The sequence below is a fragment of the Sturnus vulgaris genome, chromosome 8 (genome assembly GCF_052056855.1).
Source record: "Sturnus vulgaris isolate bStuVul1 chromosome 8, bStuVul1.hap1, whole genome shotgun sequence".
NCBI lineage: Eukaryota > Metazoa > Chordata > Aves > Passeriformes > Sturnidae > Sturnus > Sturnus vulgaris.
Window position 1 is genome coordinate 2,059,008 of NC_142250.1, and position 26,193 is coordinate 2,085,200.

A 26,193-nucleotide genomic window follows, 5' to 3' on the forward strand; every position below is an offset into this window, starting at 1 on the left:
AACAAGAGCCTAATCCCAATAAGTAGTACCTAAAATGCTGAGGAAACCTGGAAACAAAACACAGCTCGTAACTAAAATGCACAACTTGTGACAGCTGACAAAGGAAATACTGAAATGAGAATTAGCTGCAGTGATTTGAAGTTTTATGTTACGCTTTGCTTGGGAAATCCAGTGTACTCGATGTGACCCCTTTTGATAATTAAGTTGTGGCAGAGCTGAACGTGGGAAGGAATGCAGCCTGTGACCATGCCAGTGTTAATTGAGAGCTCTGCTGTGCCAGGGCTGCCAAAGGGGGGGATGGTCTTTGATGCTTTCACCCCGTGCTGTGCCACAGGCGTTCAGACAGGGAACAGGATCTGGGCAAAAAACTGCCTGGGGATTGGAAGGGATCACTCCTAAAGCCAGATCAGCCACTGGGCTCAGCAGTGTGGGGTTGGTTGTGCTGATGCCAGGGGCCAAGAGGCTGAAAATGTGTAGGGTTATAGAATCACAGCATGGTTTGGGTTGGAAGGGACCTTGAAGGCCATTTTGTTCCAAACCTCTGCCATGGGTGGGCACACCTTCACTGGACTGGGTTGTTCCAAGCCCTGGCCAACCTGGCCTTGCAGGGATCCAGTGGCAGCCACAGCTTCTCTGGGCAACCTGTGCCCACCCTCAGGCAGCCACAGCTTCTCTGGGCAACCTGTGCCCACCCTCACAGGGAAGAATTTTGTCCTCAGATCTCACCTAAACCTACTCTCTTTCAGTTTGGAGCTGCTGTAGTCTCGCTCTTACAGCCCATCTGGCTCACCACATGCTGCTCTCTGCACCCTGGGCTGATTCAGGCCCCTGATCCAGTCAAGTACCATCTGTTTCTGTGGGTCAGGGTTGTGTTTTTTGGTTGTTTCTTTTCTTTTTTGTGTGTGGGACAGCTGCCGGTGCTGCCAAGCTGCAGCTCTGCCCTTGGATGCAGACCCTGCAGCACTGCCATCCCACTTGGAACGTGCTGTGGGAAGAATGCCAGGGCAGGAGCTATTTCTCTGCAGCCTGTTAGTGGTGAGGAAGGGTGGGTGTGTGTGGGTGTCTGTCTCCACTCCAGTGGGACCTGCAAGCCAAACCATTTGGTGAATCACAGGGAGGCTGGAATAAACTTCAAACGTGTTCAAGGCTCTGCACGAGGCTGTCGGGCTGTAATTTGTGGCTGGCTTTGCTGCTTCTCCTCCTGCTGCAGTCTGAGTGGAAATGCAAAAGAGTCTGAAAGCCAGGCTGCTGCAGAAAATGCCTCTCTTTATTTATTTCACTTGTTTTGGGTTTTTTTTCTTTTGCAAGGAGAACACTTCTCCTGCAGAGCTGGCTGTGGCTGCAAAAGCAGAGCCTGCAGGGGCCTCTGGCTGGCCTCCCAGGATTGCCAAAGAGAGATTCCTCACGTGCCCCGCTTATGCAAAGTGCAGAATTGGGTGCCAGGAGGGCGAGGTGACGTGGAAGGAATTTGTGTGCTGTAGGCACTGACAAAACTGAGCATCAAAACCAGCCTGGCTCTGGTGCTGGCCCAGTCCAACTGGTTGGGAGGGGAGGCAGCTGGAAAGGGAGTCGTGTTTAGCTCACTTGGCTGCAGCTTTCTGAGCTCTTCCTACTCGGTTTCTCCATGCAGACCATGTGCTCCCAGAAAATGGGACTAAAAACCAAGTTTGGGGAAGGCCTCCTTTGCCCTCTGCCACAGCCAGGTGACTCAGCTGTGTGTCACTACAGACAAGCCATGAGCCTTCCTGAGAAGCCTTATCTGGGAGGTTTATCTTCAGGAAAAACCCCACATCTCAGCAGAAGTTTGGCAAAAGCAGAAGGTGGCAGGCAGACAGTGGCTGGTGGCTGCAATTCACGTGTGCTGGTCCCAACAGGCTCAGATATCCTTTGGAGTTTCCCACTCTTCCAAACATCCACAGCAGACAGCTGGTGCTCGAACTCCTGATGCTGCTTTATTTTGTTTAATTCCATTTTTAAGTGAGGAAACTAGCAGACAGTATGGCTAGACCAGGAAAGCTAAGTCATGGAGACAATTTGTTATTGCCAAATGTTATATGCTGTATGCTTGAGAGAGAAGAAAAAAAAAAAAGTCCCAAATCAATAAGAATTGGCAAAGCTCCAGGAGAACCTGGGCTAGCCTGAAATGATAAGAGATTGGAGTTAGAACCTTAGCTCCAAGCTTCTCCTTCCTTCAGCTCCCAGAAAAAAAACCACCCTCCCTGCCTGCTGAAATAGCTCTCCTGTTCTAGACACTCTTACCTAACCTCCTTTTAAATATTCTTCACAAAGATATTTTTTTTTTTTTGTGCATGTGTTTTCCTAGGTTAGTAGCTGGCTGCTGGTTGGAAAGTCGAGGTGCCTCGTCAACACTTTATGTACTCTCATGAGATAAGGGCAGCACACTGCCTAGGCAAGGTGGCTTTAGAGCCAGAGTAAAGGTTGCTTGTTTAGTCTGGCCAAAATTGGGGTGGCTGCTGCACCTGGCTCCAGTTTGGGAATTACCTAAGAACCTGCCTCCTGATGGTGGTGATAGCAGAGGCTCCAAATGAAGCTCACTTGTAGAGGGGCAAAGGCCCTGTGTAAGCATCAAGTTTGTGAAGAAAATCACGATAACTTGGCTTTTAAAAGGTCCTTATAAGAAAAGCAGAAATGTGCGTTAGCCTGGCAAAGTGAAACAGAACAGATCTGCTTCCTTCTAACCTTGCAAACAAACTTCACGTGTTATCAAGTCTGGTCCTTGAAAAATGAATATGTAGCTGAAGACCTAACAAGGTAAAAAACATGTGTGCCCCCAGAAGAAGGGCAGTACCTGGAAGGTCCCCATGAACTGGGCAGGTTAAGCCTGGCTCTTAGGATGGGATAAGTTTGTGTTCTGCTGAGGCCACAGGGGATGCCCAATTCCCCAGGCTGAGCTGGTTCAGTTTGTTGGTCCAGTCGGGAAAACACTGCTTTTTTTTTTATTTTTTTTTCCAGTTAGCTGAGTCAGTGCAAGAGGCAAGGCAGGAGTAAGAGGCTGGGAGACAGCAAGTGAATTCAGGCCGTTGTTCTTAAATTACGCTTTTAATTGCCGTTCATTTGGAGCAAAGGGATACCTGGCTGTTGTGTGACAGGGAGGAGCCTTCCCTTGGAAAGGAAAAATCAGCATTCCCATTGCCTTCCAAGCGAGGTGGGAAGCCTTGGAGTGGGAAGTGACACATATCCAACATGATTTTTTACTTCTGCAGAGACCTCATAGCACATCCCACTATCTGAAGGAGCCCACAGGGAAGCTGGGGAGAGATCCTTCATCACCAATTGTAGGATAAGGGGGTACAATTTGAAGGAGAGGTAAATTAGGTTGGAACTTTTATTACCATGAGGGGGTGGAAGCACAGGCTGCACAGGGAGGTTTGTGGATGCACCATCCCTGCAACTTTTCAAAGCCAGGTAGGAGACAGCCTTGACCAACCTGGTCTAGTGGGAAGCGCATGGCAGCGGCTTGGAAAAGGTGCATTCCAACCCCTTAACACTACGTCTCCACGTCCATCAGAAACTGCCTCAGGGAGCCAAAAATCGCCTCCAAGTCTTTATTTCTTGCCGTTTGCAGCGGCGGGGGGGGTCGGGAGAGCCGCGGCCCCGCCGCCCCGAACGCGAACCCGCGGCCGCCATTTTGCGCCCCCCTCAGAGACCTCGCGCGCCTCCCCCCCGGCCCCTCCACTGCGCATGCGCGGGGGGCGGGGCTGTGCGCGCGCGTGCGCGGCCCGCCCCTTTATAAGGGCGGTAGCGGGCGGTGCCGGCGGCGCCGCATTGCAGAAGGGCACGGAGGGGAAGACATGGCGCGGCCGCTGATCCTCGGGCTCCTCAGCCTTCTCGGGCTCCTGGCAGCCGGTAAGCGCTGCCCTCCGCCTCCCGAGCTCCTTCCCCATCCGGCTTAGCCCCGGCGGGTTCGGGGAGAGGCTCTCTGAGCGATGAGCGCGGAGGGGGCGAAGGCCGGTCCTGACGCTGTTTGTATTCCCTCAGCAGGACTCGCTCCCGGACAGAGGAAGCAGCGATGAGGGAGGGTGGGGGTTTCAAGGGCGGCTGTGGTGGAAAGGCTGTGTTTGGTGGCGGGGAGAGTCGCCCAAAATAACGCCAGGGAAAGGCAGGGAGAAGGGGGGAAGCCCCCGTGAGGGTCCGGCCATTCCCGGTGCTGGTAGGGAAATGATTTCCCATGGATGTGCATCCATGTCCGACAGGAATGGGGCAGCTCAGCCGCCAGGTTGTGGGGACACTTGGGAGGGACCGATTTTCCTGCCAGCAGCGCTGTTTATCTCCTCAGGGATAGATGACTGCTAATCCTCTTGCAGATGGCCCTTGCTGTTGTGTTTTTGCATTAGGATCTCCTGCTCCCTGTGGAAAATTCCGCCGGTTTTGCTGCTCGCTGTCTCGTTACCTGTTGTTGCTGAGGTGAAAGCGATGGGGAAATGGATGATCGTCCCCCTTTAGCTGTAGGATCAGAGGTTAGGACATGCAATGCTTGCGTTTTGTACGTTGCAGAAGCTTGACAGAGGTACAGAAGTGATTCATAGTCTGGCGAGTGGTAATAAACCTTTAGGCTGTGGGATGGAATAGCTAGAAACCCCAAAACGTAAGGACTTGCACAGTGATGTGCAGTTACTTGGAGAATTTTCTTCTAAATTAGACTGTTTTAATATTAGAGCTTATTCAAGTTTAACCTGCAGCATTTCAAAAGTCAATGAAAAAATTAAAAAAAAAAAAAGCCCAGCTGGCTGTTTCAAGACTGTAGGAATAACTAGCTGGCATAGTACAGTAAATAATCCTGTAAAATTTTCCATGATTGTACATGAGTCTTGTACTTTATCATAGTTTTAATGTCATAAAATCTCAGAATGGCCTGGGTTGGAAAAGGCCTTAAAGGTCACCTAGTTCCAACCCTCTGTTGAACACGGGGACATCTTGCCCAACGTATGCTGATAATATTTAACACGCTGATATCTTAATGACAGTTTAGTGGGTTATCTCAGACTTTTCAGGTAGGAAGCAAGAAAGCAAATATCAGCTTTCACCCTGCGTGTTTATGTGCTTTCATGGTGTCCTTTGAGTCTGCTGTGCACTGAATTAGCTGCCATCAGTTACCACTCCTTCTGGGACTGTTTCCAAATCGCTGAAATCATTGCAGTTTCATGCTCTTTGAAAGTGAAAAGGCTTCACCTTGAAGTACCCACCAACTTTCCCATTAGTGTATTTAGGGAAATTGTAATGAGAAACCAGTTAAGCAATGAGAGCTCGCTTGGCCTACCTGTTAAAGGCATGGTATGCAGCTGAGGGCAGCAGGAGACTGGTCAGGCCTGTTTTTCCTTGGGATCTCACTCTTTTAACACAAATAAACAGCTGTCTTTTTTTTTCACCCAGGGTTCTGTTATGGGTATTCATTGCCTCACCTACCTTGCAGATTTTCCTGGAGATTTTGCTGTGACAGCCCAAAACGCCGTTCTCGCCTGCCGAGCTCGCTAATTAGCTGTGCAAAAATTCAGCCACCCTTGTCAGATCCTAATGGAGTCGCTTGGCTGCCTTACAGGCCGTGAGGGTTTTTGGTTGACCTACTTACAGGGCTTCTGTGCATCTTCCTTTAAGGGAGACATTGAGGCGTTAAAGCAGGGTGTACAGGTCCTGGCATCTCCAGACTACTGATGCAGATGCACACTCTGATTATTCCTTGTCTTTGAGGCCAGGCAGGGAGGGGGGAAGGCTGGGTGTGCTGTTAAAGCAGGACTCGGTTTCTCTTTAACTGAACATTTTTCCCCCTTTTGCTAAATTATAAGTTAAGCTGGGAGTAGAAAGTAAAAACTTTGAGGATACGATTTTTTCACACCCCCCTCCCCTAGAATAGTAGTCTTAAAACCTTGTAAGTTCTCCGTGTAATTCCTCTAGCAAACGATGGTCAGAACATCTGGGGACAGGAAATTTGTAAGCTGAGATAGCCTGGCTTGAATTTTCTTGAGGAGATGGATAGAGCAGATAATTGGACTGTTGTGTAGTTTGCAGGCTTGTTCTGCTGGGAATGTGGTTTCTGAGAGGAAAAAAAAGCCAGGCTGGTGCAGCCCACTGCTGCAGATTAAATTAGGAGGGGAGTGGAAGGTGCTTGTACCGTCAGTGGTGTGACCGAGGCCACACCTCGAATCTTGTGTCCAGTTCTGGGCCTTCACTGCAAGAAGGAGTGAGGTGCTGGGGCGTGTCCAGAGAAGAGAAGGGTCTGGAGGGTAAGTCCAGGTTGGAAATCGGGAGAAATTCCTTCTCAGAAAGGGTTGTCAGGTGCTGGAATGAGCTGCCCAGGGAGGCGGTGGAGTCACCATCCCTGCAGGTGTTCAAGAGCACTCAGTGCTCTGCTCTGGATGATAAGGTGGGGATGGCTCACAGGTTGGACTTGATGATCTTGGAGGTCATTTCCAATCTAAATGGTGCTGTGATTATATAGAAATAAAATCTGTGTTTTCTTGGAGGTGTAGCTGTGACTGTGAGGCAGCGTCAAGCTGATAGCACAGCAGTCATGTGCCCTGTGTAAACCTGCCCTTGCACAATCGCCTCCTTGTTTTCCGGGCAGGTATAAATAGAAAGGGCTGCTGTTGGTTGTGTCTGGAGGAGCTGAGCCAGCCGGCCACGCCTGGCAGAGCTGCCCGAGCCCAGTGCTGCCTTTCTGCACCCCCGGTGTGTGCCGGAGCTGCTCCGGGAGCCTCCAAAAAACCGACGGGATGGGGAGGGCGGAGCGAGAGAGAGGGAGCTTGTCAGCAAAACTGGATGTGTCAGCTGAGGCTCGGGCTGTGCTATTTCAGGGAAGGCTTTTATAATATAAAATGCAGGGACATCTTGATTTTTTTTATATCTGTGGGAAAGCAGGACCAGTTACTGCTGCCTGCCATGGATTTTTGTTTCAGTATCTGGTGTAGACCTGATTCTTCAAAGCGGGTTGGGGCAACGCCTTAGAACTCAATGAAATTAAAAAAAAACCACTTTGTTTCTTCTTAAACGATTTACTCTCTTTTATTTTCATGGAGCAGCTTTTAAATGCAATTCATTTGCTGCTACTAAAATATTCCTATTGCAATTAAAAAGGCTACATTGAAGTGTGTGTATGTATTTTAGGGCAGTGCTTCTCTGTATTTGGTCATGGGGAAATGTTTGGTTTCAGATGCCTGATAGCAGATTTTCCCAGTCTTTGTGCTGTGGGTGTATTTGTCTGGTGAAAAAGGAATGTTAAATACAGGATTTCTGCAGAGACTCACATGAAATCTGTGCCCTGCATCCCCTTAAAAAAACCCTCAGAACAAAACCAGGAAGAGTGGAGATGGACACAAGTATGCCCCAAATATTTTAGAGTATTTCTACAGGCATCTGCTGCAGGGAAAAATGCTGCTCAGAACGTTTTGGGAATATCTTAGCATACTGTATGGGGCCATTTATTCCTGATGACTACCAGGTGCTCTAGGACATCCATCCACTTACCTCTTCTGGATTCTGCCATAGAAAAATCTCAGGCAGCAGTCAGGCCTTGCTTGGCAACATCTGGCCCACCTGGAAATCATTCTTTTGCAACATTTGCAGTTACCTGGGACAATTCAGTAGAGGTGATTTTTACTGTCCCAGCTCATCCAGTTCTCTGCTCTCTTTAATTTTATTGTGATTGCTTGTACCCGAACAAGCTGCTTCTCTTGCCATGCTTGTGTTCTGGTGAGGGAAACAAGGGAGCACCTGAGGCAGAGGCCAAAATGAGAGTGAGTTCCCAGCTTTGAGGAGGAGCCTGGTTGTGGTGCTGACTCCAAACTCATTTCTTGCCCATCATGTTAGTTAGAAATGTTTCAAGCTTGGTTTTTCATCACTAGATATTAGACAGGAAGGTTTTTAACTGGAATGCTGGTAACAGTTAGCCACATTTCCTCCAGTTTTTCTTCAAATTGCCTGTAATCCCTCAGATGTTATGGTCACTTGACTGCCCCATTAATACAGAGGCATAGGAGCCCTTTGGCAAGAGCCACTGAGGTGTGATGTGGTTACAACTTTTGAAATTTTACTCATTAACTGGCCAGAGAGGCTGTGGAGTATTGAGCCCTTCAGATAACTCCAGGTTGGGGTCACTCCTTCACTTCTTGACACTTTGTAAACTTTGGTGAAGAGAAGAACTTGATCCCTCTTGACTTGTTTAAATTAAGCAGGCTTTGCTTTTTGCAAGTCCCAAAGGACATGGGAAAAATCAGTACCTACCAGAGCACAGATGGCAGAGGCTGATGTGTTGGTCTGTGGTGTCTGTGGGAGATAATGAATTATTTTTTTTATTTTAAACACTGCAAGTAGGACAGCCTGGGAGTAACATCCTTCCTGATGAATAGGTTAATGTACTAAGGCAGGTTGGAATGACACATAAGAGTTGACAGCACCCTAAATAATCTTCACATTTTACTGCAATCCATTGAGTTGAACGGCATCTCAGCACTCTCCTTGTGTATTTTTTTTTTTTTTTACCAAATTACAGGTGAATTTGTAACCAAAGTTTTTTCTAGCAGCTAGGTGTGGAGGAGGCTGGAGTCTTCAGGTTGAATTTCTCTGTGTTCTGGATGGTAGTTTTCTGGTTCATCCTTTGGCTCTTTAGGGAATCTGTTCTGGCCCCTCAGAATTAACACTTATATAAGGTGTTAACTTTTAAGTCTCATTTGTAGCTTCAGTGCAGCTTTGGAGGGGATTTCTTAGGGTGTTTTCCTGAGAATCTAGGGGAAAAAAATTCAGGCTGGCTCCATGGAAGAAGAGTGAGACAAATGCTTGAGGGAAGGGAAGGTGTTTTCCAAGAAAGGTAATTGCCTAGCAATTTTCCTGTGGCTGTCCTTGGAGAATGGTAATCCAGGCATTATGAGCTTCCTTCCTTTTAGGTTCCTGTTTCCTGGAGAGGAGGGAAGAACTGAGCTGTGCTTTCACATGCATGGCTCTATAAGCCAAGTGATATTTTCTGAGGGGATCATTACCTCTACCTCCAAAATTTGTGTCTATATGTTAGGATAAACTTGGTAAAGCAAAGGCAGTTTTTTCTTAAATTGGAGAAGCCACATCTGAAGTGGTTCAAGCAGGGAGAAACCAGTGAAGAAACACCTGGGCCTTCACAGATAAACTTGTTTGATGCTCTAAAAATAATGGCTTGGAAGAACTTCAGGAAATGGAGGGGACAGGTGTTGGTTGGCATGGCATGTGACTGATGAGAGCTGATCTACAGAGAAAGGAGAAATCTATTAAAGAATGAATGACCTTAGGTAAAAAACATATAAAATAAAGAGATGCCAGAGATAACAAAGTAATTTCCTTGGGTTTCTCCATCGAGCACTGAGAGCTGTGTGAGGTAACTGGTGCTGCTATGTTAAATACCATGTCAAGGTGTTGCTCCTTTTGTAGCAAAGGCTATTTTGAGGGAAGAGTTAAAACTCAAAACTATTTGTTCTGAGGCAGCACAAGGTCTTAACACACTTCACTGGCATGTTTGCTTTTGTTGTAATGTAAGATAATAAATGAGGGAAAAATTCTGTTTCAGACTTAAATAGGAGAACAAGCTAAAAGAGAACAAGCTGTAACAGTAGGGAGTTTCCAGCTATTCTTTTCTGAATCTGCAGGATCTGAATGCAGAGGTTTTTTTAGCTCTGTTTCTGTTTTTTTCCCAGGATGTTCAGAAAGGGAGGGTGGATATTGTTGCAATGAAGGTGCATCCTTTCATATTAGATATAATGTTTCAAACAAAAGTACATTCCCATAATACAGAACAGAGGAATAAAAATGTAACTGTGTTTGAAGTCACAGTGGAAGGTGTCAGAAAAGAAGCCATGATTAGTGTGTATCATTTTTGTGTTCAGTAGCTGCTCTAAAATGTGCCAGCCATGCGTGGCCCTAACAAACAAATTTGCTTAGTCACTGTGTGACTGGAAAGATCTGTACTGAAAACATTAAAATTTAGAGTTGTCTTGACAAACAGGCAGCAAAATTGATAAGTAAAAATAAATCTGAAGCATAGTATTTTTGTCATACACTCAATAATGATTGTTGTTAAGGCTGTGAGGAAGGAGGAACGAGACGTTGTGCTGAAGCTGGTACAGATCTGAAAAGTCATTCAGTGACAAAATCAGTAAAAAAAAATCAAACAAAGCCTGAAAGCTCACTAAGAGCCTGATCAAACCAATGCAAGTTACAGCATGAATGCCTCCATTTGGCTTTAAAGCACTCTCCTAAATCAAGAGTTTGAGAGACTGCTTGGAATAACTATTATTGGATTTGTATAGTTCAGTTTTGTAGTTTACAGTATGTTTCAATGTAGGAGGAGTAATTGTCTTTTGATAAAGGCATAGGTTAAAAGCTGTACTTGTAAATATTTGGGAATCTTTGATTCCACTGTTTAAAGTCCAGGTCTTGACTGACTTCATTCAGAGCCTGACTCAGTCTTCCAGAGCCTTCCTACCACTGTTCAATGCCAGTATCTGAAAGGGAAGAATAACTTTCCCTTAACCAAGTGTATTCTTGTTTATTGTCACCCTGCCAGAGCTGACAGCTCTCTGGCTGGCCAGTCTGACTTTGAAAATTAACTGTTCTTAGGGCTTCCAGATCAATAATGCTGGAGTTTAGAACAGGCTGTAAATATTTTGCTAACCATACATTATTAGAAGCTTTGAAGCCTTGCACCTGCACTCTGCCAGGCCCTAGCACTGTGCTGTCCTGCTCGAGAGTATTATGCAATGAAAGCTTTTTACTGGGAGAGAGGATGACAAGCTTCAAGCTCTAGTGTAAAAATTAGGTGTGCAAAGCACGTTTTTCTTAAAATAAATGGGTCATTCCTCTGAAATCCAGTGTAAACAGGCTTTATAAATCAACAGCTGAGAAGGCTGCAGAGTGCCACCTATAAAGCAGTGTTTATCTGGCTCTTTGATGAGTGGTGTATCTTGTAGATGCACTGGTAATTGAGCTTTAAATCCATCCTCTAATTGCTTAGAACAAGGCATGAGAAATGGGAAAGTGATTGTTCATTTGTTGTAACCTTACTAGAAGCTTCACATTTAATGAAATAGCTGAACTCCTGCCTCGTGGTTGGCAGTGTAATTTTACAGGGTTTTGTGATGTGCAAACAGCATTGATGTCAAGAGAACACCTGTACAGCTAATAGGTTTGAACAGTTGGGTTTATGTTTTGTATTGGTTGTTCTTGTTAAATTTTTGGGAACTTTGGCAGCAGTGCCTTGTAGGATTAGACTCTGGTGGATTTTTTTGGAGTGGGCCTGCTGTAGGATTTTAGAAGCTGTTTTTTACTTGGTTAATGCAATGTAGGGCATTGTCTCCTGAAGAAACAGAGCTTACTGACACATGGGATGTTTTTAGAAACTGAGAGAAGTTAGGCATCAGGTCCAGACAGCACAATTAAAAAAAAAAAAAAGCTTGGAAAGTCAGCAAAAACATGCACTTGAATCACTTGTCCTACTGATTACTCATAGTGCAAATACTTTACATTTATTTTCCTGGACTGTCCAGAAAAGATATTCTGTATCTTACTTGAAAACTGCATAGGTTGCAGGGCAGTCCCACATGGGATGGGATGGGAGGTAATCCCAGCTGATCCCAAAAAAGGACTGGTACATTTTTCACCCCCACAGATTTTTCTGTACACAGCTGAAGACCTGACCAAGAGAAAAAAAGGAAGTCTAGAATAGATTTAATGAGTTTAAAAAGCATGAGGGAACATTCCTGAAGAACATTCTTTAAGCTTTTTTATTGTCAGTGTTTTGGTTTGTACCTGCTTTTAAGGCTTCCATGCAATGTGGGCATTGTTGTGACTCCTGTCTGATTTTTCCCCTCTCTCTCTGTTGTGAGAACGGGATGTTTCATGTGGGAGGAGGAATGCAGACAGCAGTGACAAGCTGCTTCAGAGCTGGAGTGCCAGTGGAACAGGGAGGCTGTAGCTTTGGGAATCAGCTGTCTGTAGGGTAGATTACTGTAATGAGAATTTTTTTCTGTTTCAAGTCATCTGCTAGTTCAAAGTGAGGGTTTGTATTTTGGGATTTTAATTTTTTTTTTTTTTTTTACAAAAGGTGGATGATGGGAGAACTGACCGCTGAGGTGCTGAGACTCGGGAAGTTCAACCTTTACAGCTTTTCCAGTTTTTTTTTTTTTTTCCTTTGACTCTGTAACCTGTGTTTGGACCAGGTCAAAAATGTCTGAATTGAAATATACTTAAAAGCATTAATAAAGAGTGTGGCGTTCTCTCTGGCAGCTCTGGCAAGCCCTGTGCTGTGGCAGAAGGAGTGTGTGAAGGGGCCGGAGGTGTGGTGCCAGAGCATCCGCACGGCGTCGCAGTGCGGGGCGCTGAAACACTGCCAGCAGAACGTCTGGAACAAACCTGTCGTGGTAAGTGCTGGCCCTTGAGAGCTCCCAGACTCACCTTGCTGCTTTCCACCTGTTCAGGGAGATTTCTCAAGTGTCTGCTTGGAGTTAAGTTCTGCATCCGGCTCGGCCGGGGTTGCCGTGCCTTAATTTAGGTGCTGGGTAAAGGTTGCTTTTCACTGCTCTGCCTTGCACAACTTGTCTGCTGACTTCTCTTGTGACCTGTTGCACAATCACCCAGCAATGTATGGAATGGAGCTAGTGGATTTCACTTGTTCCTCTGTGTTACTACTGACTCCTAATTCATAGGAGTCTTTCCTCAACTTGAGCAATTATTATGAAAAGGCTGTGTATTTCTTTAGGTCTTTCTCAAAGGTTGAAATTCCCAGAAAGATGCAGCATATGCTAAATTATGGAAGGCATGACAGTAAATAATGGGACAAATATTACATTTAGTGCAGCTTTTCAAGTTGCATTTGCACTAAATGTGAGGGCTGCTTTGCTAGACTGCTGTAACTATAGTTTACAAACTCCTACTGTATCTGTAGTATTTTTTCAATTTTCTAATGGAGAAAAAGGTGTTTTACTTACAGTCCACATTGGCTGTGTCAGTGCAGAGATACTTCAGTTTAAGGGGAAGGGAGGAATGTCAGAGCACAGCTACAATGGTGGAAGCAGTCTGAAATGTTCAAAGATTTTTAGCAAGTGTGAACTCTGGAGGAAAAGGTAAAAGGAGAAGGTGTCTTGGGGCAATCAGCTTTGTATTTCAAGGGACTGGGAGGAGGTGAAATGAGCAAGTGGTAGCACGCCAGTTTCTTCATACAGTGTTGATTTACTGATGAAACTGGAGCTGGACATGCTTGAAAGAGTCTCAGTCTTTGTTTGGCCTCAACCAGTGTTTCTCCCTTAATTCCAGATGTAATGTCTGTTCTTTGTGTTGCTGTTCACGCTCGGCTCTTACAGGCACTTAATTCTTTCTCCAGTAACTCTGTGCTTCTCTCTCCAGAGCAGTATTCCCTGTGACTTGTGTAAGGAGCTTGTGACTGTTGCTGGCAAAGTTTTGAAGGATAATGGCACTGAGGTAAGCAGAGCTCGTTTTCTCCTCACTCCAAAACACTATTTGGTTTCAAGATCTCGTGGTGAGGGGGTTGGAAGAGTAATCTGTGTTATTTTCCTAACATGAGCAGCAGATGTTCGAAGTGACTAGAGTGCATGGGAAAAGGCTTTTTTAAACAGTGTCTGCTAGTGTAGAAATAGCAAATTCTAGAGCCTGCCATGCCTTTTAACACATCCCTGATTGACTGTAGATGCTTAATAAAGTTGTTCTTGTGCCAGTGGAGTATCAATATTAAAAGGTGGGGTACTGCAGTTTCTAGGAGTGGGTGGTTACACCAAGTGGTGTTTGCTTTGGTTTGTGGGCACTGCTTCCCTTTTTCTTTTGTCAACCTGTGGGTACTTTGTATAAACAAATCACTGTCCCATGAGCCCCCAAGTTCACTTTCTCCTCTTAATTGTAATTGTTCTGTTCTGCTGAGGCTGGACTGTGCAGGCCACACAAGCAGTGGTGATATGTTTGTGCTGTGGCAGGGTCTCATTGAAGGTCCAGAACTGGGGAAAATGCATCTGTAGTGTAGAACCTCATTTTAGTTTTGCTTGTTGCTACCTGCACCTACCTGAGTCTGAGGAGCTTGTTTCAGGCTTTGTATTGTGCATTTTGGGAATGGAAGGAGCACTTGTGAGAGTTGTAATCTATCTGTGCTCACCTCATCTTTCACAGGATGAGATCCGCTCCTACTTGGAAAAGACGTGTGAGTTTCTTCCTGACCCAGGCCTTGTCTCTGAGTGCAAAGAAATTGTGGATTCCTACCTGCCAGTTATCATGGATATGATCAAGGAAGAGCTTGTAAGTAGATAATGATTTTTCAGCTCTTGGTATTAAAAATCGTGCTTCTATTGATGCCCGAATTTCTCTACTCTAAACTTTAAAAGTGACATCAGTTTGGAGCTTTATGTGTGCATCTTGTCTCCCCCAGGATAAACCTGAGGTTGTGTGCAGTGCCCTCGCTCTGTGCCAGTCCCTTCAGAAGCACCTTGCAGCAATGAAGCTCCAGAAACAGCTCCAGACCAACAAGATCCCAGAGCTGGATTTCTCTGAGCTGGCATCCCCATTCATGGCTAATGTGCCTCTCCTCCTTTACCCTCAGGACAAGCCTAAGCAGAAGCCTAAGGTAAGGGTGCCAGGGCTGTTCTAATGTGGTCCATGTGTATAATGTTGGATTAAATTCTACAGTCTAAAGGCAAGTCTTGTGCTGTGCTGTTGCCATCCAGGACTGTGGTAATCAAGCAGGTCTTGCTGGAAACAATTTCATCTGAGAGAAAGCTTGGCACCAGGGTTCAAAGGAAGAACAAAAGTTCAAAGAAAGAACAACTCTTTCCATATTTTGAGCAACCTGCTAGCTGTGCCCTTCAGGGGATGCCTTTGTCTCTGAATGTAGGGGTGACAGACTGGATTGGAAAAGAGCAAATAATTCTTGACAAAGGTGGGAATAGATGAGGCAGTGAACTTAGGTGCAGAGGCTGAATTGTTGACAGCAAGCCAGGGTGTGGGAGTTGAGCAGTGAGTAGGTTGAGAACAAGCTGTGGGTGAAGAAGGTAAGATCTATGCCAGATTTAGAAACCTCCCCGCTGTGGTCTGTAACAAAACCAAGAGATTTGAAGATTGGTATCTTAACTGTTATCTTGGCTTTGGAGCCAGCTATGTGCTTAATCTCCATCTAGTGGCTGGTGCACACACCAGCAGTAGCTCATCTCCCCACTAGCTCAGGCTTCAAAGTATTCTCCAGAGTTTTTTATTAATTTTTTTTAAATTTATTAAGATTTTTACATTGTTCAGAATAGCTTGTAAAACTTGATAGTAACAGGAGCTTCTAAAACATGTCATGTGAAGTTGTGTCAACTTCAGTTTCCTCTCACTCTTTGTCCAGGCCAGTGGAGATGTGTGCCAAGATTGCATTCAGCTGGTCACTGATGTTCAGGAAGCTGTGAAGACAAACTCCTCTTTTGTGAAGTCTTTGGTTGCTCATGCCAAGGAGGAGTGTGACCGTTTGGGACCTGGCATGTCTGATATGGTAAACTGTCCTTTTTTATTGAAAAATTCTGTTCCTGTAAGCAAACATGAAATAGTTTGCTCTGTGCTTAATCCCCTGATCATATTCTCTATTTAATATCACAAAGGAGACTCTGATGCATGTGTTAACACAATGTAACAGTAGCAACACTGAAACAGTAAACTTCATGGTCAGGAAAGTAAACTTCATGGTCAGTGGGAGGTGTGGGACTGGGGAGGAGGAGAAAGACTCCAGATTGCTTCTAGCCCTTAAAGGCATTTTTCACAAAAATGGTCTGCATGGGTAATGTGGTTGCTTTTTGCCCTGAGAGGAAGAGAAAAGGTTAAGCAGTTATCTGTGCAGCAGTTTTGTAACCTGAAATTCCATCTTGTATTTGGGCCAAGCTCTGAAAGACCTGTTGATATGCAGTAGAGCAGGTAAATTAATACCTTGAGGTGTATTAGAAAATTCTAGATGAGCTCTACAGTGTGAGTGGTTTACTCATGAGACTTTCTCTTCCCACTTCCTGCAGTGCAAGACCTACATCTCTGAGTATTCTGACTTGGCCATCCAGATGATAATGCACATGGTAAGATCAGCAGAGTGCAGTATTTGCTCTCAGTTCATTTTTCTGGCTTGTGTAGCTAACTTCTTTGGAAACAGGAAAACACATGCACTGCAGTAAAACTTGCTCTCTAAGTCTTGGTGTTAATGCTTTGAACTTGGTGTTTGATTGGATAGTAATTTCAGTTTCAGGATGCTTTCTTTAGCACATTTCTTTCCATTTTATAACCACTTCTGTAGTGCAAAAGGCACTGTAATCCTTTGAAATACGAAGATACATTACACACGTTCCTTTATATTTTATCTCAGTTCCTGTGCTTACACAGCACTTCCCCCCTCCCCCAAATACTGTGCTAAGGATGTTAGAGCTGGCTTTGCCACAGAATTGCAGAACTAGTTCACCTGTGAGAGGTGAGGTATCTCCTGGAAGCAAGGCTAACCATCCTTCTGGAATTGCTGTCTCAAGGTTCCTGCTCTCTGGGCTCTTGACAGGAGCCATGGAAAGTGAGTGGTACCTTCTGCAGCAGCATACACTTAGCTCATACATAGCACCTCTTTATCCAGGGAGCTGAGGGTCTTTTTAAAAATGGCTAAGCCTTTTTTTTTTTTTTAGACAGTGCAGTCTGAGATGCCACACGTGACATTACAAATGACAGGTGAATATGTGGCTGACTTGAACCAACTGAATTTGGCAACAAAGTGGCCTTTTTTTGTTTCCAGTTGCTGAAGGCTACTTAGAAACTCATCCTGTTCCTTAAACATTTGGGGGGGAAGTCCCTGTTTGTTCCAACAGCACCTAGTTTCTCATTCTAAGCATTGGAATGCAGTGTGGTGTTAATACCTGAAATTGGAATATAACTACACCTTGTGTGCATCTGAGTGTTGTCCAGACTCTCTGGAGGATGCCTTAATAACTGCAGATGAGTAATGCTGGTGAGCACTGTGCAATTAAATGTGAGTTGCTGTAGCTGAGGATCTTTGGGGTGGGGACTGTGTCATATTCCATTATCTTTGTGGAAAGAATATATGCAGTTCCAAGTGCTTGACGTGTTTTTTTCTCTTAACTGTTATCTTCAATTTCTCCTTTCTTCTTCTTGTCTCCAATCTCCCCTGTCAACAGAAGGATCAGGTAGGTGAGCAACTTGCCTGTGGTGGTAGCCTGCTTGTAGTTCACCCTTTGCTTTTAAAGGGCTTGTAGTTCACTTCTTGCTCTCTTAGCTGTACACTTGGTGTGATTGTACTCAGTGCTGACAGATACAAGGGATATTTATGTGAATAAAACAGAGAAAGACTACAGGCTTCCTCCAGTGCATCAGTTCTTTGGGCTACTAAGATTTCAACTTGATTATGTTTTGGCCAGTAGAGCAGAAAATATCCTCCCTCTTACAGAAGAGAAGGATAGATGTGGAAAAAGCATGCCAGTGGCTCCTGACAGCTGCTGATTTAAAGTCTGGGCTCAAAAGGGCTTGAGCAAAGCTGCCCCCAGGTCTTTCCTTGGCTAACCTTCAAATCTAGGACAATGGTATGGATGTTTGAAGTATATGAACTGAAAAGATGAAGGCTTCCCAGAGCAATTTGGGCTTTTAATTTAACCTATCCTGTGGGACCTTGTGTCTGTCATCTCTCCGTGAGGGAACGTGTGTGTATGTGGGTGTTAGCTGTAACATTAATACCTGGAACTGCTTCTTACAGTGCATGAACCAAAGGGCTTGACTTAAAGGTGCTGCCTGGAGTAGTCTGAAGCAGCACAGTGTCTCTGAGGTGCTGCTTTTGCCTGTGCATGAGATCGTGGCATGATGTATTAATATTAACTCTGGGGTAAACCTCTGCTGTAGGAAGCTTGCAGCAGGGTGAGATGTCATCTTCTAATTACCTATAGGACCAAAGGTGTCTTTTTCTAGCTTAAGTAGACTTCAGGTGGGAAAATGCAAGTCTTGTGTCTTGCTCTGTACAGCCTTTCTCACTTTGGGTTCCTCCTTAGAGCAGTTTGCCTCGTGTCTGGCATTTCTTTGTGCATTTAGTAATGTATGTTTCAAAAAAAGAAATGCGTGAAGAGAAAGAAAGCCTTTTTACAAACTTGGTTTCTTCTGTTTGCTGTTTTCTCTTACTGTGAGAACACTGCAAGTTCCCTTGTTGCAGTACAAATGGTTAGGCTTGGGTTTTAACAAGCTCAACTTTTGTTTCTTGTAGGCTGTGTTCAGTAATGTGAGAAACTGTTTCTGTTTGCAGAACGTGATGTTTCTGGCAGCTTTAAAGAAGGTAGTTTGTGGATGAGGAAAGAGGTTCTTTCTTCTAGGCACTTCTTTTGGCTTTTGGGTGAACTCAAGTCAGGATAATTGGCCTCTCCTGTGATCACTGAAAGCTGGGAGCAGCTTTGTGGATGCAGCTCTGGTGTGATGCTGCTGGTGGCTTGTTTTGGTGTCGGTAGTTCTTAAGTCAACTCCTTTTGAAGGGCTTGCAAAGTGTGGCTCGTGGGACATGTTTTTTTTTAAAAATGTGGGGGTTTTAACCTCTTCCTCTTTAACAGGAACTGCTAAATTCCATCCAGTAGCTGTCCTGCCTATAACCTTACCAAATGCTTTGGCAATACTTGAAGTAGAAGTAGTCGTGAAACTTTTAAGTTGTGTTGGAGCCTTTAAAAATTTTGCTCTCTGTGCCTGCTCACAGGCTCTGTAGAAAGGACAGAGACTTCTAGACTTTAAAAAATTGCTTATGCATCTCTTTCCAGCAACCAAAGGACATTTGTGCCATGGTTGGGTTCTGTTCTTCTGTGAAGTCTGTTCCCCTTCAGCCTCTGGTGCCAGCTCAGGTGGTTCATGAGGTGAAAATGGAAATTGTGGAGGTAAAATGGGCTTTTTGCTTTCCTCTTTGCTTTAGTGTAACAAGCTAAAAGGTGAAAAAGATGAGCTTTTGTGCACAGAATAATCCAAGTCTCCCTGCATATAAATTCCTGGCCTTTTCTTGTTTCTGATGCTGATTTGTGAAGTAGGAAAGCTGCTTGATTTGTTCAAACTGCAGAGCCTACACTGAACCAGAGCTACAAGGTAATGCTTCAGGATTGAAAGGAGAACTCTTGTTCCAGCAGTTCTGGGAGACACCTTAAATGTAAATTCTCAGTTTGAGTTTTGCTCTTTGTTTGGAGTAATACTTTGATCCCTTTTAAAAATGGGGCAGCACTCTGCATGTGCAGATGAGAGATCAGAGACAGAATGCTGAAGCTCTGAGTTTGAAGAAGCCCCTTGGCCTCTCCAAAGGTTGTTTTTGCAAACAGGAGAGTGCTCTCAATTCTAGGAAATGTTGTCCTCCATTAATGTATTTTAAAAACCACTCTAAATTTCCCTTGACTTCTATCTCTGTGGGATTGCTGATTTCTTTGTGCCTATTAAATTCAACTCCTTGTATGGCCTGGGGGTTGCAGTCTTAAAATTAGTCATACAGAATGCCTGTTCATTCAGACAGGCTTTTTACTGACACTTTGAGGTTGGTTTTGGGTTCTGTGTGACCTTTTGAATACAGCCCAAACTGAGCAGCTAGATAAATGTTGTTAGGAATTTTCTCAGTCAGATGTGCTCCAGTGCTGATTTATTGTGTGTGTATTTCTGTGTACTCAGAAGGCCTCAGTCCAAGAGAAGACTTTTTCCTTGTGTGAAATCTGTGAGACCATGGTGAAAGAAGTGACTGGCCTCTTGGAGAGCAACAAGACAGAGGTGTGTGAGTGGTGGGCATTGTGGAAAACGAGGTTTATTTTTTTGGTAGATTTTAAAAGGTTTAATAAAAGACAATAAGAGACAAATATTAAAGTAAAAGATTATAATGGTTGGGTGTTTGGCATTTAGTTAAGGCTATACTTGTTGTTTTGGAGACACTTTTAAAATTCATTAGTTTGTTGTATATTCATAGACTTACAAAATTTTAAACTTTTTTATAAACTATTTTTAGGAACTGTTTTACATGGCTGTTTTTTAAGTCTGCCTTTTTAGAGCATGTGTGTTTCTTGGTTGTGGTTTTAATTTATTTTATTAGTCTTAATTTGGGTTGTGGTCTTTAATTTTTATAAGTGGTTGGTGTTGATAAGTGGTGTATTAGTAGCAGGTGTCTTTATTGGCTGTTATTTAACTAAGCAGGTAGTTTACTTATTACAAAGACACTTTATCAGCTGGTGTTATTTTTAAAGAAAATTTTATACTAACAACCATTTTAACACCACACATATAGTATTCACCCTGATATTTGTGAAAAGCCAATATCATAATATGCATTTATAACAGCATCATGCCCCTTCCTAGGCTTTGGCTGAGGCAGGGCTGCACTGAAAGGGAAAGGAAAATCAGCTTTATTGCCCGTTTTCACCAGAGCAGCATTTCTATCCTGGCTGGGACAGATGTGGCAAGGTGTGCTTGTGACCAGAGTGAAATTTCTCTGCCTCTTTTCCTGCTCCTCCCCTGTGCTTTAGGAGGAGATTGTGCATGAGATGGAGGTGGTCTGCCGCCTGTTCCCGGGCAGTGTCAAGGACCAGTGCAAGGACTTCATCGAGGTCTATGGCCAGGCTGTCATTGACATGCTCCTGGAGTCAACAAGTCCTGAAGCTGTGTGTGCCATGCTGAAATGCTGTGCAGCCAGCAAGCTTCCCCAGCAGCCAGGTGGGTGGTAAGGGGGGGTCTGTGGTGTTCAAAAGTTCACCTATGATGAGGTCGCTGCCTCCTTTCCTCTCTTTGGGGCGGGGGAACTACCCGAGCACTGATGTTTGGTTTGTTTTTTTATTTTCCTTCTCAGTCGTAGTGAAACCTGCAGGTGGTTTCTGTGATATCTGTAAGATGGTGGTGGCTTATGCAGACAAAGAGCTAGAGAAGAATGCCACGACAGCTGAAATTGAAGCTTTACTGGAAAAAGTCTGTCACTTCCTGCCAGAGTCTGTCACTGAACAGGTAAGGTGCTTGTGCAGGAGGCAGACTAAAAAGCCATGGTCTTGGTGGCTGGGAGCTGTCCCTGTTGATTTGTTGGGTTTGCAAAGGTCCTAACAGTGACAGTTATGCTTAACCTCATTTTTCTGGATGTTTCATCTGATATTCTGTCTATATGCTAATTTTAGGTCCATCTCTCAAGTGTCTCTGCTTCTGCTATAAATGTCCAGGTACTCCTAACAGAGGTCTCTGTGTTTGGCCAAATGCCTTGTCTCTGGCTGGAGACAAACTGTCCACAGGTGCAGCTGGGACTGGCTTGTGTCCAGCAACCTGATCCTCCACTGGTTTTTCCCTTTGCTAATTAGCACCAAAACATGCCAGTATCTATGTATCTAAATCTCTCCTGTGCAGGAGAGCAGCAACAAAAAAAAAAAAAGGGTGGGGGGGAAAGGCTTGATCTGAAGCAGTTGAATAACCTTGCCTGCCTTCCAGTCAGGGCAAGGCAGATGGAGATGGAACAGAAGGATGAAACACAGAATCCTGGAATGATTTGGGTTGGAAAGGACCTTAAAGACAATCGAATTCCAACACCCCTGCCATGGGCAGGGACATCTTGCAGAGTGTTGGGAAAACTAGAGAGCAGCTTCTCTTGCTGGTTTTTGTAACAGCCTTATGTGCTAAAGGCTGGGAGGAGTTTGGGGTGCAGGGGGATTAGGTTTGCTCAGTTCCCATCCTTGGGAGTTGGCAGTCCCTTGAATAGATGTCTGCTTTTAAGGGCCTGAATTGACTGGCTGGATTGTTGTACTAATTTGCAGTCAGGAAAGGTTTGCCTGGAAATCCTCTGAGAACAGTGGGTGGGAACAGTTGAAGGTTTTGGGTTTTTTTTTCCCCTCAACACCGATCTTGTTCAGGGGATTAATGAAGTAATTGGAATTCCAGTGGGACACCTGTTAGACCACTGATACCAAGATTTACCTGAAAATCTTATTAGGTGGCTGCTGAGTGTCAGCAAGTGGCAACTGCTTGTAAGTGTACCAGGGTTAGAAAATAGAGGCTTAAAGCAGCTGTGGAACAGCTCTTCCTGCTGTGAGGCTGTTTAATAGCTGTGGTTGGTTTATTAATTGGTGCTGTTTGTCTCTGCTGAGAGCAGCAGCATCTTCCTCAGCTCTGGAGCCAGCCTCTCCACTAGAGGGAGAGAGGCTGTTCTGGCAGGAGGTGTTCCTGCTGCTGCCTTTCCCAAGGGAATAACCTGAGTTCAAGTGCCTGGGAGTCCTTGCTGCTGTCCTGCTCAGGATGTTTGTCTCCAGCTGGTTCTGTGTGCTTTCCTCTTGAGACAGGTGTGATCTCCACGATCAGAGAGGAAGCTTTGAAGTCAAAGCTTCTTCTGCTTGGTTCTTTTCCCTGCCCTGTTTGTTTTTTTTCCTTGTGACCCCTTATCTCTTCATAGAGTGTCTACAGAAGCTGCAGGCAGGTATGAGCCAGCAGAAACAATGATGCAGTCGTGTGATTAGTGCCTGACTCCTTTGCCGTGTGCAGAGCTCAAGCCTCTGCTTCATCCTTGTGGGAATGTGTTGTTGGGGTGTTTGGGGTGGCACTGCTGCAGACCACACATTCCTCTGCTTTCAGAGGCTCTAGCAGAAGAATCTCTCCCACCCTGTGTTTTCTTACAGTGTGTGCAGTTCGTGGAACAGTACGAACCCGTGGTTGTGCAACTCTTGGCAGAGGTGATGGATCCCACTTTCGTTTGCACTGTGAGTATTTGGTTTTATTGAATCCTGCCTACTGTCCTGGGTTCCTTTCAGTGCCCAGCATGCAGAAACTCTGCTGGAATCAAAATCAGCACTCTGAATGCTCAGAGCAAGCCCCTTGTGCAAGGCCTGGGGCTTCCTGAATGGACAGCTGTCTGACTGCCAGCCTAGCACTGCAGAGAGCTGCCAGTGGTTCCCCACTGCTGAGGTTCATGTGCCCTGAATGTGGTGGGAGGTGAAGTGACATTTCTTGAGAAAGATCCCTCTCTGGGAGATCTGTTTTTCAGAACTTGATACGAAGGAGTTCCAGTAACTTAACTCTGCTCTGGGTCAGGTTACTTGGCTGCTGGTTCAGCTGCAGGTGTGACCTCAGTGAGAGCTCCTGCAGCTTCCTCACTCACTCGGGTGGAAGCTGAGACATGAGGCTGCACTGGAGGCCTCTTGGTGTGCTTAGAAAGGTGCTGACTGTACTGCTGCTTTTTTTCCCAGAAACTTGGAGTCTGTGAGTCAGCCAAAGAGCCTCTCCTGGGGAATGATGCCTGTGTCTGGGGTCCTGGCTACTGGTGTAAGAACATGGACACTGCTGCCCAGTGCAATGTACGTAAGGCAGCGTTCTGCCTCCAGTTTCCTGTTTTTGACAGCTCCTTCTGAGCTATTTTTGCTTTCTGCTGCACTTCGATGTGGATGAATTCCAGCTAAAAAAAAAAGCAGAAGGGTGCTAGTTTGATTAGAGGGTGTTTCATAGCTCTTAGCTTTCTCAAAGCTGATTTCCCTCTCCTTTTTGTGTCCCACATCTGTCTGCTAGTATTTCAGAATCTATAGTGAGGTACAGTGTCAGCTTTCTATTTAGTCAGTGTTCCTGCAGCCAACAGACCATGTCACAATCTCTCAGCAGGCTCTAAAAATTGTCTTTCAGTGTTGCTTTTTCTGCCAGGCTTCAATGGCTGAGGGTCATCAGCCTTCTTTCCTAAAGCTCCTGGCTGGTGGTGCTCAGGATGATATTTGTTCTAGTCCCCTTTGAAATCACTTACTGTAAGAGAAACAAATTTGCTCACAAGATCTTGGCTCAGGATAAGGTGTTGAACTGCTTGTTTGCAAACTGGCTTTTTTCCACTAATATCAGCTATTTCTTCCCCTTTAGGCTGTTGATCACTGCAAACGTCATGTGTGGAACTAGAAGAAGAATTTCCAGTTCTAAAAGTTTGCCATGGCTCTTAGGAAATGTGGGCCGAGGTTGGCAGAGAGCTGTATCTCACCTGTCCCTCCTCTCTGCCTCATTAACAATTTGACCTTCAAGTTCCTTTGTTGTAACTCTTCTGTAGCAGTGCTGCTGTTGAAGGATCAGATTTTCATTGTTGACTTAACAAAGATATTTCTGATTGTACAGTTTAACCCATTATGCTCCTAAAAATAGTCAGTGTGTTGTAGATTTTTTTTTTTTTTCAATTGGTAGCTGAAGTGGTTTTTTTATGTGCTGGGAAGAATGACAGAGATGGTGAAATGAGACATGGCTCTTATCTTTTAATTTAAAACAAAAGAGCAAGATAGCTTCCAAATGTCTTTCTGTAGGCAGCATTGGGAAGATTTTACATGCTTTGCATTTTTAACATCTGGCTGGAATGTTTATTTTCTGTGTATGGGAACTCTAAGGGATAATGTTGACTCTGGGAATCCTTTTGGCTGGAATTTTCAAAGCTCTGCAGATGCAGAGGATGGGGGGCTTTGTGTGCCCAGCTAACTTTCAAAATCGCTGGTACTTAACAAGATGCATCTGAATGATCAGCCTTTTTGCATTTGAGTGACCAGGCTTGTGGCTCATGGTATTAGAGCTAAGGAAAACCCTCCCTCAGCCTTTGCTCACATCCTTCTGATTTCCTTGGACTCTGTCTCAGCATGGATATTCTGCTGCCAAGCCCAGTCCAGTGGGATGTCAGTCTCCTGAAGCATTCTGGCTTACCTGAGGAATGACTCCCTTTTTTTTTCCTTATCCTAGTTGCTCAATTCTGCTTGGTCTTGCAGCTTCCCACAGGCTGGGTGCTGAGGAGGTAGCATGAGCTGTCACTGGAAGATGGAGGAGGATCAAGTCAGCAGGAGCTGGGAATATGTCAAAAGGAGTTCAGTGGAATTTGTGGAAAAGCAAGGTTTTATTGCAACCTGTTTGTTCCCTGCTCTGCTTTTTCTCTCACAGCGTTATTTCAGTCATCTGAAAACTTGAGAGGTGCTGTGAGGCCTGGGGGCACCTCCCACTGCTGCCCACCCACTCTCACTGACGCCCTGCTGAGTAACTGGAGGTATGGATTGTTATCCCGAGTTCCCATTTCTGTTGGGAAATGCAGCAAGCAGAGGTGGCAGGTGGTAGGAGCACTGAAGTGTGTAGGTATTTGAGGCTCTGCTTGCACACTTGACAAGCCTGCCTTTCACACCTCTCTGAAATTCCACTTAAATGGCTTGAAATTCTCCCCAAAAAAAGCCTTCATGGCAGGCCCTTGATGTGGAGAGGCCTTGGGAGTGGATTCTCTGCTTGTATTGCTTGGGACAGACCTGCAGTGGGTGTGCTCTTCAGATCATGTTCATCCCCAAAGCAGAGGCACTGAAGTGTAGCTCTGAGGAGACTTTTGGGGAGGAACAGCTGGGCAGATGTGGAGCTTTGAAAATTCCAGTCCTGTTCAGAAAGATGCTGGTAACTCCTGCTGTTCCTGTGGTGTGTGGGGTGTGCAGGAGCTCCAGTAACAATGCTGTAGCAGCAAGCAGAGTATTTTTCATTGGAAAACCACTGGACTGCAGGTTTTTAGTTGATACTAAAAGCCTGGGCAGTGCTGACAGATGGCAACAGAGGTTGTTCTCCCATTTCCTGAATGCTGAAGCACTCATGGCTTTAAACAAGAGGGGGGAAAAAAAATGGAAAATTTCCCCTAAAGATATAAAATACCTGCAGCTTTATGTCCTGGCAGGCTTGTGCAGTGGTTCTGGTGGTGTATCCCAGCTGGAGTAGATGGAGCAGATAGGAGCTGGGCTCTGTTCCTTCAGCACTGCTGCCCTGGAGGGATGGGTTCTGTTACACCACGGCACAGAGGGTGGCATTTGGTGTTTTAAACTTTGTTGGGGGGAGGTGGGGCTGCATTGACAACTTGGCAGGTTTGGGAAGGTTTTATTTTCCTGGGGTTTTTAGTAGGATTCATGCTGGCGACCTGCTGGGCAAGGTGAACCAGGGGAAGTCCTGTGCTGCTGCTAGGGAGTCCCTTTAGTTTTCTCCCTTCCTGTGGACTGTGGCACCTGACCTGCTTTGAGTCATGCTGGGGGGGACACACTGTGCAGTTGCTTTCTAAAGAGCATTGTCTTGATTTTTTTTTTCTTTTTTTTTTTTTTTTTCTGCACAAAAGCTTCCTTAATGAACAATAAAAACTTCTGTAAACCGACGAGTTCCTGTCTTTCCATTTTTCTCACTGGCAAAAGTTCTTGCTGAGGTTCCCCTTGGTTGCAGGGCCAGGAGAAGACACATCCCAAG

At 45.1% G+C, this 26,193-nt stretch overlaps 1 protein-coding gene across 2 annotated transcripts; it reads left to right on the forward strand.

Moving 5' to 3' along the window:
• Positions 1-3,751: 3,751 nt before the first annotated feature.
• PSAP (prosaposin) lies at positions 3,752-26,104 on the forward strand. 2 transcript variants are annotated; one of them, XM_014883298.2, is made up of 15 exons: positions 3,752-3,867; positions 12,259-12,392; positions 13,375-13,449; positions 14,146-14,271; positions 14,402-14,596; positions 15,353-15,496; positions 16,008-16,064; positions 17,160-17,168; positions 18,768-18,881; positions 19,651-19,746; positions 20,493-20,679; positions 20,813-20,964; positions 22,611-22,691; positions 23,178-23,285; positions 23,830-26,104. In XM_014883298.2, the coding sequence occupies exons 1-15, from the start codon at positions 3,813-3,815 to the stop codon at positions 23,863-23,865; spliced, it is 1,569 nt and encodes a 522-aa protein (XP_014738784.1). In that variant the 5' UTR covers positions 3,752-3,812; the 3' UTR covers positions 23,866-26,104. The 2 variants fall into 2 exon arrangements, with proteins under 2 accessions (XP_014738784.1, XP_014738785.1); XM_014883299.2 differs by lacking the exon at positions 17,160-17,168.
• The last annotated feature ends 89 nt before the right edge of the window (positions 26,105-26,193 follow it).